Consider the following 13337-nt stretch of genomic DNA (forward strand, 5'->3'; position numbering starts at 1 on the left):
AAAAAAAAAAAAAAAAAGTTTGGATGCGACTAAATGTTGCCCTGTTGCTAAGGTTAGAGATTAGAGATTAGAAAGTGGAAGACAGTGTGCAAGAACAAGCAGTGAAGGACACATCACAAGACTCTGAGACTCACAGGGACCTGGAATCGTGGGCCAGGGACTGGGGACGGAGTATCTCAAAAGGGAGAAATTGACAGGGGCCAGGGAGGGAGGGAGCTCATTAAGCCAGAGTGCCTTGATCATAGCTGCATTTTGTAAAACTCATTCCAGCAGCAGTAGGGAGCAAGGAGATGGGTAGAATAAGAGATAGGAAGACGGGTTAAAAATTGATGTTCAGAAGAGATGAGGTCTGAGCAGTGCAGAGTAAGGAGAGGAAAGGATGGTTTCAACAGCATCAAGATAATAGGACTGCCATGATTTGCAGATGGCCGGGTAAGAAGGTAAGAAAGGAGGAGCAGACAAGATTATTCCCAGGCTTCTGTCTGAGCAACTAGAGGCATGGCGATGCTATTTACTGGGAAAAACACACAAAAGGAAAACAAAATGGGGAGCTGGAAGACTCACATTTCCTGATTTCAAAATTTGCTGCAAAGCTACAGTAACTGAAACAGTGCAGTCCTGACATAAAGACAGACATATAGACCAATGAATGGACAGCCCCAAATAAACCCTTGAATATCTGGCAAATGATTTTTAACAAGGATGCCAAAACAATTCAATGAGGGAAAGATAGTCTTTTTAATAAGGGGTGCCAGGAAAATGGGATATCTACATGCAGAAGAATGAAGTTGGATCCTTACTTCATACCATGTACAAAGATTAAGTCAAAAGAGATCAAAATAAGTATAAGACCTAAAACTATTAAGCTTCTGTAAACCCAGCAACTCAAGAGACTGAGGAGGGAGGATTGCTTGAAGTCAAGAGTGTGAGGCCAGCTCTGGTGACACAGTGAGACCCCCATCTCTAAAAAAATATCAAAAATTTAGCTGGGCGTAGTGGTGCATGCCTATAGTCCCAATGACACAGGAGGCTGAGACAGGAGGATAATTAGAGGCTAAGAGTTTGAGGCTACATGAGCTATGATACACACTACTGCAGCTAGCCTGAAAGACAGAGCAAGACCGTATCTCTTAAAAAGAAAAAAGTAGATGTATGTATATGTATATATGCATATATACTTCATACATATGCATAGGTATGGATATAAAGACAATATAGAGCAAAAGCTTCATGAAACCAGATTTGTCAACGATTTCTTGACTTTGATCCCCCAAAACAGGGAACAAATTAAAAAATAGACAAACTGGACTTCGTCAGAATTAAAAACCTTTTGGCATCAAAGGATACTATCAACAGTAAAAATGCAGCCTATAGAATGAAAGAAAATATTTGCAATTCAAATATCTCACAGTGAATTTCAATAATATCCAGAATATCGTCTCAGCACCCGTAGCACAGTGGTTATGGAGCCAGCCACATACACTGAGGGTGGCGGGTTCAAACCCAGCCCAGGCCAGCTAAATAACAATGACAACTGCAACAAAAAATGGCCAGACATCATGGTGGGTGCCTGAGGTTTCAGCTACTTGGGAGGCTGAGGCAAGAGAATCACTTAGCCCAAGAGTTTGAGGTTGCTGTGAGCTGTGATGCCATGGCACTCTACCAACAGTGATACAATGAGACTGTCTCAAAAATAATAATAATAATAATATCCAGAATATCTATCACCCATAAGAGTTTCACCTGCCCAGCCTTTATAAAAGCAAAATATTCAAACACGTTTTATTTACATGCAATGCCTATCTCAAATACCAGAAAAAACAAATGTTCAAACATTTATTTATTTTTTTTATTTTTTGAGACAGGGTCTCACTCTGTCACCCTGGGTAGAGTGCAGTGGCATCATACCTCACAGCAACCTCAAACTCTTCGACTCAAGCAATCCTCTTGGTTCAGCCTCCCGAGTAGCTAGAACTACAAGTATCCGCCACAATGCCCTGATAGTTTTGCTGTTTTTATTAGAGACAGGGTGTTGCTCTTGCTCAGGCTGGTCTTAACTCTGGAGCTCAAGCAATCCACCCTCCTTAGCCCCCTAGAAAGCTAGGATTACAGGTGTGAGCTACTGTGTCCAGCTCAAACATTTAAATTTCACATGAAGGAGAAAATATAGCATTGACAACAGATTATAAAGAAATATACCTTATTCCATTCACTTGTGATTCGTAATATAATGCAGTAACCGTTCCCTATTTTCAAGGGTGCGTTATAGTATTTCCCGTAGTATAGTCTGTCTCCAATGGATATCTCCAGGGCATCCTCTGGAACATCTCTGGGCAGTAGTTCTGCAGCCACATATCCATCAACAGCAGAAGTGTTGCTAAAGAACGAGGCAGCCCCTTCAGAGTCGCAAGAAAAGGTGCTTTGCAGGGCCAGGGGAAGCACTAACACCTGATATGAACTGGAAGAAAAAAGAAAAGTGTGTATCAGACCCTTTCTTGGGGGAGTCTCTCATTCCTTTTACTCATTGACTGAACATCTGTGAGGAGGTCAGTGCTTTCCCTAGACACTGAGAACCCAACAGTGAACAAGTTGTGGCCACTTATGGCCCAGCTGTCATGGAGCTCTACTTTGAACCTCCAGCGTTAATGCCCGATGACACTGGGTAAGGGACCTCTCCAAGTTCGAGCTGCAGAAAGGTGCCAAGTTCATCCTCTTTAGTTGAAAGAAGTTGTGTGTGTCATAAAGTTCACCTAGTCAGTGATTTTTCACGTGGGCGACTAAAGCCCAACTTTGGCAAGGGTTCAGCAGTCACATGGAGACCAAGTGCCCACAAGAGTTAACACACTAACTCTGAAAAAAGGCTGCGGACGATCATGTGGCAACCTCAAACAGAACTCATGTGATTTACATTCCCTGCACTTCACAGACTGATGCCAAAGTCCATGTGAATTAACCGAGAAGCCAGGAGTGCAGAGTCACCATTAGTTAATGGAGTCTGACAACATCCTGGAAAAGCCGGCGGAGGACAATACCCTGTGTGCATTGTAAAACTGGCCCCTAAATGTGGACATTAAAAATGCCAGTAAGCAGGTGTCACTTTCGTCACGTGTTTTATTATTTACTCCACAAATCCGAACACCTGTGAGTAAAGGGGCCTTCCTTTCCACGCCTATGTATTCAGTCTTGATCTGCCTCTAGTACGGTGTTTGGACATCTGCTGTCTCGCTGGAGTTGATAGCAGGGATTTGAAGGACTTGCTCGTGCATCCTTGCAAATCCTTACATAGTTCTTTGGCTACGATTGACGCCCCATTGTTCCTCGAGTTGAATTCTCAGTAAAGGAAAAGCATACATCAGCACCAAACACAATTAGGGTAATTTCCAAAACTCATTAGGACACATAATTCTATTTTACCAGTAAATTTGCACTTCCTGCTTTCCTAATGCCCCATCTCCTGCTTCCTAAAAGTCCATGAATCATTAAGTGGACAGGCAGCCCTCCCCTCTGTAGGTGTTCCATTGGAAAAACCTTCTCCAACAATTTCCCAAATATCCTAAGTGTCCTCAGGACCCAGATTTCTGGGCTTATTTTCAGTAAAAGGTTTCCTACAAAAGAGACAAAGTAAATCTGTCAAGGTAATAAGTTGTCTCCACAGGTAAACATTTCCTAAGGCCTCCACTGCCTACAGGGAATGCGTGGAATTAACTTTCCTAGAGACCGGAAGACACCCCTATGAATCTGGCTGCAGGTGAGGAAGGAAGTGTCACAGAAGCTCCCTGCTGTCCCTAAGTACATCTTCAGATGCTCTCCTCTCTGTGTGGTGGTACTGATCAAGTGCAAGGTCAAGGCTCACCCGCACCCATGTGGTTCTGTAGGATGTCCATAAAGGCATCATTCACAAGGTATGAATAAGTCTGATGTGATCACCTGAGTTTTTTGATAATTACACAGATTCCTAGACCTTATCCTATACCTACTGAATAAAAATCTCCAGGAGTAGGATCTGAGAATTTGTCGAGCTGACAAAACACCCCAGCTGATTCCTATAATCTACTCCGAGTGGGCAGTGCTCACTTTAAGCTAGCCGCATCATCTGCCTATGATCAGAAGCTCAGAAGGAGCTTGGTCCCAGGGCCTTTGCTCCATCATGAGCCCCAAGGCACTGGTCCTAAACAACGCCCAGAGCAGACACACTGGCAAACCTGCCACCCCCAGCTCAACCCAGGTAGTCAGGATGAGGAAACCACTCTGCCTGCCCACTGATAATTAGCCCCGATGACGTGGGGGAAGCAGCTGTGGCTGGCTGGAGCCTGACTGTTCTGGAAGAACTTTTCCTCTCTCTCTCACCCCGGATTGAATGACTCACAGATCCCCACTTCCTGTTTTGGAGCCACTGGCCGGCACACAGTCACAAGGGAAGACTGTCACTTGGCTTTTCTTTTCTCCTGACATAATCATTTGGATTAAATTCACATTTGCTCTTGCAAATTCTCTCAGGGATGTCACAACTTCTGTTCTCCTTACAGTGACAGAAGGGCAACACCTTCCAGTAACTTGTCAAGAATCAAGAAACAGAATAATTTGTATAATGAAAGCTCTTTGGGCATTTACTAATTTAAACTAATAGAAAAGCAGGAAAACCCTTACACACTCATACTATCTCCAGGTTTTCTTCTTAATTTTATAATATCTTTTTTTGTAACCTTGATTGTACTGAAGGGTCGAAAGAGAGAGACAGAGACAGAGACAGATGTAAGCCAATGCAGGTTAGGCCGCGAACCTTGTTATCTGTGAGCAAGTTGTTCCCGTCTCCAAACAACCTCCAATCTTCTCCAAAAAAGGGGCTGATTCTACTTTCCTAATTCTATCATGACCTTTGGAAATAAAATGCTTCATTGAACACAGTGTAGTTCTCCAACTGGGGTAAATTAATTCCATCCTAAGACCATCTGGAATCCCAGATGTGGTGATTAACTACACAGTGTCTTGCCCATAACGCAATATACTAATCGATAAAAAGAATTATCCAAATGACCCTTTCAGAAACCACTATACCACCCCCTCCCCCATAATCAGCCTTACGTAAAGGGAAACATACTGTGTCTTTGGTAAATGAAATGGTGCTCCGACCTGCCATCACTAAAGGATGTTCTCTGAGATGTGAGTGCAAAGTGCCCGATGGCGCTCAACTAATGTTTGTCCAATGACCAGATTTAATTTCTTGAGTTAAGCTGCCAAATACTTGTCTCCAGTTCCTTGGCTGTCTCTTTATTCATTTAAAAGATGTTGACTGGCCCTAAAAGTCTAGTCTTTACCAAAAGAAGAGGTCCTGACTGCATTGACCCAGCTACTCAAGTGCAGGAACCCACACAAAAGTTTCCTCATCCCCCAAACAGCAGTCTCCAGTGTGCTCCTTGGGACCAACTATGGAGAGAGGACAGCTACTGACCTGATCGGTCCATTTTTCTCCTTGACTTTCCTCAGCCTGAGAGGTGGTAGAGGCCTTCCATGCACCGTAAACAATTTTACTTCAGGAAGAGGAGGTTCTGAAAACATGTTGAAAAGAAGAAAAGGGGTATGGTCAGAGCAAATAAAAAGCAGGCAGAAAAAGTCCTCATGGGGGCCATCAAAAGGAAAGGCCTAATAAAGGAAGTGATGAGCTTGTTCGGATACACGTTATAATGTGGATGAACCTTGAAAAGCTTATGCTAAGTGAAATAAGCCAGACACAAAAGGTCAAATACTGTATGATCCTATTTATATGAAATAACTAAAATACGCAAATTCATGGAGACAGAAGTAGCTCAGATGTTGCCAGCAGTTAAGGGGAGGGAATGAGGATTTACTGTTTAATGGTCACAGAGGTTCTCCTGGGGTGATGAAATAGATGGAAGGCTTGCCCAACACTGCGAATATACTTAATGCCAATGAACTGCATGTTTAAAGTTGGTTAAAGTGGTACATTTTTATGCCACATATATTTTGCCACAATGGAAAAAAAAATGAGCCTCAGAGCCTGTGGCTCAAGTGGCTAAGGCACCAGCCACATACACCCAAGGTGGCAGGTTCGAATCCAGCCCGGGCCCGCCAAATAACAATGATGGCTGCAACCAAAAAATAGCCAGGCATTGCGGCGGGCGCCTCTGATCCCAGCTACTTGGGAGGCTGAGGCAGGAGACTCGCTTGAGCCCAGGAGTTGGAGGTTGCTGTGAACTGTGATGCCACAGCACTCTACCCAGGGGGACAGCTTGAGGCTCTGTCTCAAAAAAAATAAAAAAGATGAGCATACGCTAGCACTGACAGGGGATGGATGTGATGGGCATTACAGTGGGCTTGGTAGGTAGACTCCTCCTTGCTGAGGAAGACCAGCATATCAGACTTCTATAACCTTTATAATCACAGAGGTCTCGGTCCTTACGTTGCCCTCCCCAATAACCAGATTTCCCAAATAGGTTTTCCAGTGCGAGGAAAATATACCGAGTAGCTGACCAGTTCTTGTATCTCAGCAGTAGTTACATGAATGGTATAATACACCAGCTGCCATTCTGCCTCATGGAGCAGACATACTGAGGGCTAACCATGCATACCTGATGTGTTCTAAGGATGCCTCATCTCGTTTAATCTTCTAAACAATGCTACCAAGTGGATGATATATTTTTTTGAGACAGGGTCTCACTGTGTTGCCCCAGGCTGGAGTGCCCCGGCTTCATCAGCTCATAGCAACTTCAAACTCCTAGGCTCAAATGATCTTCCTGCCTCAGCCTCCCAAGTAACTAGGACTGCAGGCGCCTGCCACCACATCTGGTTAATTTTTCTGTTTTTAGTAGAGACAGGGGTGGCACTCTTGAACTCTTGACCTCAAATGATCCTCCCGCCTCAGCTTCTCAGAGTGCTAGGATTACAGACGTGAGCCACCATGCCAGGCTGACACCTGTTTTTATAATATTTGAGCTATACCTCCTGGGTGCCAGTTCTGTGCTGGAACGCTGCCTCTGCTTTTCAGCAAATCCCCACAGCAGCTCTGTGTGCCAATCATCTCTATTTTATCAAGGAGCAAATCAAGGCTCAGGCAGGTTGAGTCTCATCCCTAGAAGATGGCCCAGCCAAGCCTAGGACCGGGGTAATTGGACTCCAAAGTCAACTCTGCCGCGATGGTGTGCTGTGACCATGCTTGTGTTCACTTGCTAGAGATTAAACTATGGCCAAAAAGTAGTACAAAAACCTAGAACCACAAGTGCCTGAAGGAATGAGGGGACCCTATGTCCACCCCAGCCTGAGATCACAAGGAACAGAGGCTGAGGGCACTGAGCATGCAAATACCAAAGATCTCTCAATTACCAAGTGTTCAAAGGGAAAGGATGAATAGGAAAGAGAACTTGAGAATGACTCCAGGAAGGGGGTCATCCAAGGAGTTTAGCTCCTCCCCAGCTCCAGCACATAGGAAACGTCATTCCAGGCATGATGATGACTGAGTCAGCATCTGTAAAGAGCAAAAGGCTCCCCCCTAGGACACTGGTCAGCACACAAACCAGACTTTGAAGAGGCAGTGTCCCCACATCAGTGCTGGAGAAGGCTTCTGCCAAATGAACAGGTGGCTGAAAGAAAATAAACCCAGAAGAGACCCAGCAAAGCTGCAAACTTATCATTGCAACACCGCCAGAAGGTGGGGCACCTTGGGCATGCTAGTCTCCACATCCATATATGTCGTCTTTTTATCTATCGTATACTTTACATATCGGTTTGATGTACTCAGCATCACTTTTTCCATGGGAAGTGTCCCTCTCCTTCCCACACAGTTCTCACGGGGCTGGCATTCCCACACTCCAAACCCCCTCTGGCCCAGGCCCTGGTGATCATAGGTTGCCATTCCCCAGTCACAGGACTGGCTGAGAAGAATAATCTGTTTAACTTTGTGAGACTGGAGGGTCATATTTTTCCTCTCGGGCTGTAGCTGAAAGTACCAGGCAGGCCAGAACTATAAGGCCCATCCTCCCATGTCTGTCTGAAAGACCTTGGTAGAAAGAGACCTGTGTCACTGAGAGAGCAATGGGGCTCTGTGGGTGCCATGTGGGGCTAGATCTTGCTGTGCTCCAAGGACAATCCATTCCTGGCCTTCCTAGCGTGATGACCCAACAAATGCCCCATGCTTAAGCTGATTTGAGTTGGGTTTCTGTCACTTGCAACCAAAGAGCCCTGATTAGCAGAGAATGCATCCAGAGCCCTGATTTTCGGCAGGGCAGAAACCCAGCTGTGTATTTGAGGCAAGTCTGGTGATGGGCCAAAGGGACGTAATAAGAAAGTAGTTCTTATGTGTGAGAAGAATTACTGAGAACCCCAGGCACATCCCAGACCTTGTAGGTGGTGGAGACAGTGAGGGCAGCGAAAGAACTACCTTACTTAGAGCCTGGATTAAATCAGTGGTTCTCAACCTTCCTAATGCCTCCTAATGCTGCAACCCTTTAACACAGTTGTGGTGCCCCCAACCATAAAATTATTTTTGTTGCTACTTCATAACTGTAATTTTGCTACTGTTATGAATCGTAATGTAAATATCTGATATGCAGGATGTATTTTCATTGTTACAAAGGGGTCACGACCCACAGGTTGAACACCGCTGGACTAAACCATCCTCTCCTTCAAAATCTATCATTGCATCAGCTCAGTAAGGGGAGGGAGGAAGGGTGAGAAAGGGAGAAAAAGAGAGAGAGTGAGAGAGAGAAAAAAAAAATAGCATGCCTCCCTGCCACCACCCCACCCAGCCCCAAACCCTGCCACAGTCAAATTAAGGACTGAGAGGACAAAATAGGCTCTCCTAACTCTGGTTACCAGATTAGAAAATAGCTTTGGGGTGTAAATCCTCAATCCCAAATTATAATAATAAAAGTATAGACCTGCCTGGACCTTTACAGTTTCAAAAGCTCTTTCAAATGTATTGTTTGTACATCCACCTTCGACACACACCTATCAGCCACCTCTGTGCCAGGCTCCATGCTAGGCAGGAGGGAGCCATGGGAATTGTGGTTCCTCCTTCTGGGAGCTCAGGGTCTGATGATGCAGAGGGTTTTGTAAAGAGGCAGTGCTCAGTGAAATGACAGAGACATACAGGGGGCAGTGGGCTGTGATGACCAAGGGCAGGGGGGTGAGTTCTCTCCACGTGCACAGGAAAGGGGGGCAGGGCAGCGATACATCCACGTGGAGCTCCTGGCCTAAAGTTTGTGTTCCAGCCGGGTAGATGCTGGTGACATGAGAAGGGTGGGTTAGGTCAGAGTTAAGGTCCTGGAAATTATGAAAACTCATTCAAAGACCTTTTAGCAGATCTGTACTTCACAAGTGAAATTTTGGAAGCTGACCGAAGGCTGACCTGGAAAGGGGCAGAAGCACAGGCGGTCTAAGAATCTAGGTCAGAAGTGCCTGATTATTGTCTGAAGCAAGTGAGGGCACTGAGAATTGAGAAGAGGGGACAGATGGGAGGGACACGCGGGGGAGAAGAGGGACAGAATGCGGTAGAGGATAGGGCAGGGGAGGAATCTGGCCTCCGGTTTTGGCAACTGAGTGGCTGGAGCTGTCACTCATCAAGCATGGGGGAAAGTGCAGAAGCAGCTGCTTCTGATCTGTTCAGGATGAAGCGCACGTGCGACTGCCCAGCAGATGGCAGACACACAGGCCCAGAGCCCAGGAGCAAAGGCTGTGGCTGCGAGGCAGAATCAGCTCTGGAGAGTTGAACATGCCCCCCAGGGTGACAGTATAAAGGTGTCTGAGAGAGATAAGGGCCAAGGGTGGGAATCCCAGCATTAAGACCAGAGGAAGAAGGAGACAGCCTACAGCTTTTTTTTTTTTTTTTTTTTTTTGCAGTTTTTGGCCAGGTTTGAATCCATCACCTCCGGTATACGGGGCCGGCACCCTACTCCTTTGAGACACAGGCGCCACCCAAGCCTACAGCTTTTATGAAGTAGGATGGCAGCTTAGATCGTTTTCCACGAGCCTGTGGGATTGCCAGGAACCCAAGGAATTCACCTGGAACAGCCTTTGCTTACAGCAGGGCCTCACGTGACTCCTTTGCCATTTTCCAGAGGAATCCAAGAGGAGATTCCACATGGCTCACCTGGGATGGCAACTGCCCAGCTTCCTGCAACAGAGAGGGGAGAGGGACTTTGCCAGGTCCCCCAGGGGAACGAGCCCTTCCGGTCTGAGAACTAGCAGCCCTCAGGCCTTTATGCTGTCATGGAAATGCCCTTCCTGCTGTGAGGTTCTGTTGTTACAGTAAAGTCAAGTTTCTATCATACAGTTTCCTGTTTTCAACCCACAGAGAGATTAACTGACCACTCTTTTCTGTGTGAGAAACCTCAGTATTGGTCACTCTTTTCTGGGTGAGAAACCACCGTGGGCTCTTTTAAGTTATTCCTCTGTTTGTTCTTCTCCAAGATTAATAACTCTAGTTCCGCTAATCTCTTGGCTAACCTTTTAAAACCACCCAGGAACAGTAGGATAAAGGGCTCGCTCAGCTTGGAGAAGGCCGTTCCCGGCTTGCTCCCACTGTGATGCTCTTGCCCAGACCAGTGATGTGCTTGCAGCTTTAAAGGTGCCACCATCACCCCGATTGATGCAACCAGTATGTGACGACTTCTAGACTAGCTCCTGCTCTGCTCATCTAAGGCCTTCCCCACCTTGTATATCAAACAGTCTATTTTTTCTCTTTAGTTGAGAAGCCTGAACTTCATCAAGCTGATTCTCAGCCACATTTCGAGGTTAACCTCCACTCTTAGCCATATTTCCCAAGGTGTTGTTCTTTGTCTTGCAAAACACTGTCCTGAGCAGATCCACTCTCCTTACATCAGCCTTGCTGCTGATTTTGACTAAATCAGACCCAAAACAAGAAACCAGTCCTGCCCGGGCTGGAAAATGTAGTTCTTTCACCTCCCCACACCCGGCAGGAGAGGAGCCAGAAAGGAAACCTTCATTCCCTCCCTAGGGGTTAGCAGCATCCATTCTCTGCTAGAAGCAAATGAAAAAAGGAACAGTTTGAAGAGTAAGGAGAAAAGGAATGAAAGAGAGCATGGCCTGCAAAATATTTAATATTAAATATTATAAGATAAAATTACGATAATTGAAACAGCAAGGTATAAGCACAGGACAAGCAAAGCAATGAAAAAGGCTGGACAGACTAGAAAGAAAACCAAATAAATGTGAGACTATTCTGTGTGACACAGGCAGGGAACCGGCTGATCAGTTGGGGGGGGGGTTATCATGTAAATTTAGCTTCACATCAGGCATCAAAATGAATTCCAAATTTAGTTTTAAATGCAAAACTATTAAGAAGCCTAAGAAACTACTAGACATTAAGAACTGATCAGATTTCCAGGTAAGAAAGGCTTTTCTTACCTTAACCAGAATCAGAAACTATAAAGCATCAATAGAATTGATTACGTAAAATTTTATATGTCTAAATGTCAAAAAACATTGAAAGAAAAATTAAACAGAAAATAGGGGCCTGCTGAAAGGTAGCAGGTGAGATATTTTGTAGTATGTGTAATGAAAGATTAAAAGCACTAATGTAGGCAAACCATTAAGTCAACAAAAGAAAGGCGGCCACCATGTTAAAATTCCTCTATGTAAAACTGACCAAAATGAACAAAAATAGGACAAAATGTTATGTGCACCGTAACTAAGCAAAGGCCCCAACTCCACACTATAAATTTCAAGGAATTGAACTAAAATGCAGCTCCACCTCCTGAGACCCTGGTACAATGCAACTTTTCTGAAATTTCTGTAACGAAAAAGTAGAGAGAAAAATAACCCCCAGGCACCGCTCCAGATATATTACACCACCCAGGGCATGATAAATTATAACTGATGGCAAAAAAAATAGTAGCTTCTACCATAAATCATAGAACTTCCTATCAATAGAGTCATAAGATTTGACCTCCCAGAGAGGAGAAACCAGTTTCTTTTCATCTTTGTAGTCTCCTCGGCAGGTAGCACAGGTCTGTGTACATAATCAATAACACTGGCTGAATTAAATTGCTGCCTTTCAGCAGGCCCCTCCCAACTCCCACCACCCAAAGAAACCCTGCTCTCTAGCCTTCTGATCTAAGGAAACCTTCCCATTTACATTCTGTAAAAGCTCAAGTTAATACAAGAAAACAACCCATCCAGCCAGTTTTCTTCTATGATGGATCATCTTGTCTCAGTGGGGACTGAGCTGGGATTCAGATGTGGCAGAGGAGCTGGGTGACACCCATCCCCACATAACTATTTACTTGGGAACTTGGGGGTTGATTTGGAGCCAGAAAATAACTGGGAGAGTGCTGGGGATGAGAGAAATAGGTGGACCATGGAAGCATGGAACAGCAGACATGCCCCCTCTCACAGTGACCTGACATTAGGTCTCTGGATATCAAAGAGCCTTGTGTCCACCAACAACTTTGATTTTTTTTTTTTAAAAAACAGAGTTTCACTCCGTCCCCCTGAGTAGAGTGCCACAATGTCAGCCTAGCTCACTCATACCAACCTCAAACTCCTGGGCTCAAGTGATCCTCCTGCCTCAGCTTCCTAAGTAGCTGGGACTACAAGCACCTGCCACAACACCCAGCTAATTTTTCTACTTTTAGTAGAGACGGGTCTTGCTCTTGCTCAGACTGATCTTGAACTCCTGAGCTCAGCAATCCACCTGCCTCGGCCTCCCAGAGTGCTAGGATTATAGGCATGAGCCATCGTGCCTGGCCCACCAACAACTTTGAAAGAAAAACAATTGGTGTAAAGGCCTCTGGTACAGCTTCAGCCATTTGGAACCAGTCAGAGGGATGGGGTCTCACTGAGGACACAGGGGTACAGAGTTCTCAGATGGTGTGTGGGCAGCCAACTACGGAAGAGAAGACTACGGCAGAACAACTCAAGGGTCTTGGTCCTCCCATTCTGCATGTTTCTTCCTGAGGACACCCAGTCGTAAAAGAGGAGAGTCAGAGGCGAGAGCAGGAAAACCAGGACAACTCTGGCTGGACCTTCTGATAAAATGACAGTCTGAGAAATGCCTGGGACGCACCTGTGTTTTCAGTCATTTTCCTAAACATCTGCAAAGTTTCCTAACACAGCCCAAGACGGGAAATTTCTCATGAAAGTTGCCAGGCTTGGCACTGAAGGTAGACATGACAAGAAATGATTGCCTTCCCACATGCCCTCCCCTCTCCCCTTCAGCATTCTTGGTTCCACCATAAACATTCAACATCAAACGATCAGCTCGGCACCTGTGGCTCAAGTGGCTAAGGTGCCAGCCACATACACCGAAGGTGGCGGGTTCAAATCCAGCCTGGGCCCACCAAACAACAAAGACGGCTGCAACC

The 13337-nt window shown here is 45.5% G+C and overlaps 1 protein-coding gene across 1 annotated transcript in view; it reads right to left on the reverse strand.

The window, feature by feature from the left end:
- Positions 1–13337, reverse strand: part of SUSD1 (sushi domain containing 1) — a 125616-nt gene that overhangs the window by 18880 nt on the left and 93399 nt on the right. The window contains exons 13-14 of the mRNA XM_003785222.3: positions 5450–5546; positions 2200–2458 (exon numbers count right to left, since the gene is read on the reverse strand). Coding sequence (XP_003785270.1) covers positions 2200–2458; positions 5450–5546 — 356 coding nt within the window. The remainder of the gene's footprint in view (positions 1–2199; positions 2459–5449; positions 5547–13337) is intronic.

Source organism: Otolemur garnettii, unplaced genomic scaffold (assembly GCF_000181295.1).
Source record: "Otolemur garnettii isolate 467f Iridium unplaced genomic scaffold, OtoGar3 scaffold00014, whole genome shotgun sequence".
Lineage (NCBI taxonomy): Eukaryota > Metazoa > Chordata > Mammalia > Primates > Galagidae > Otolemur > Otolemur garnettii.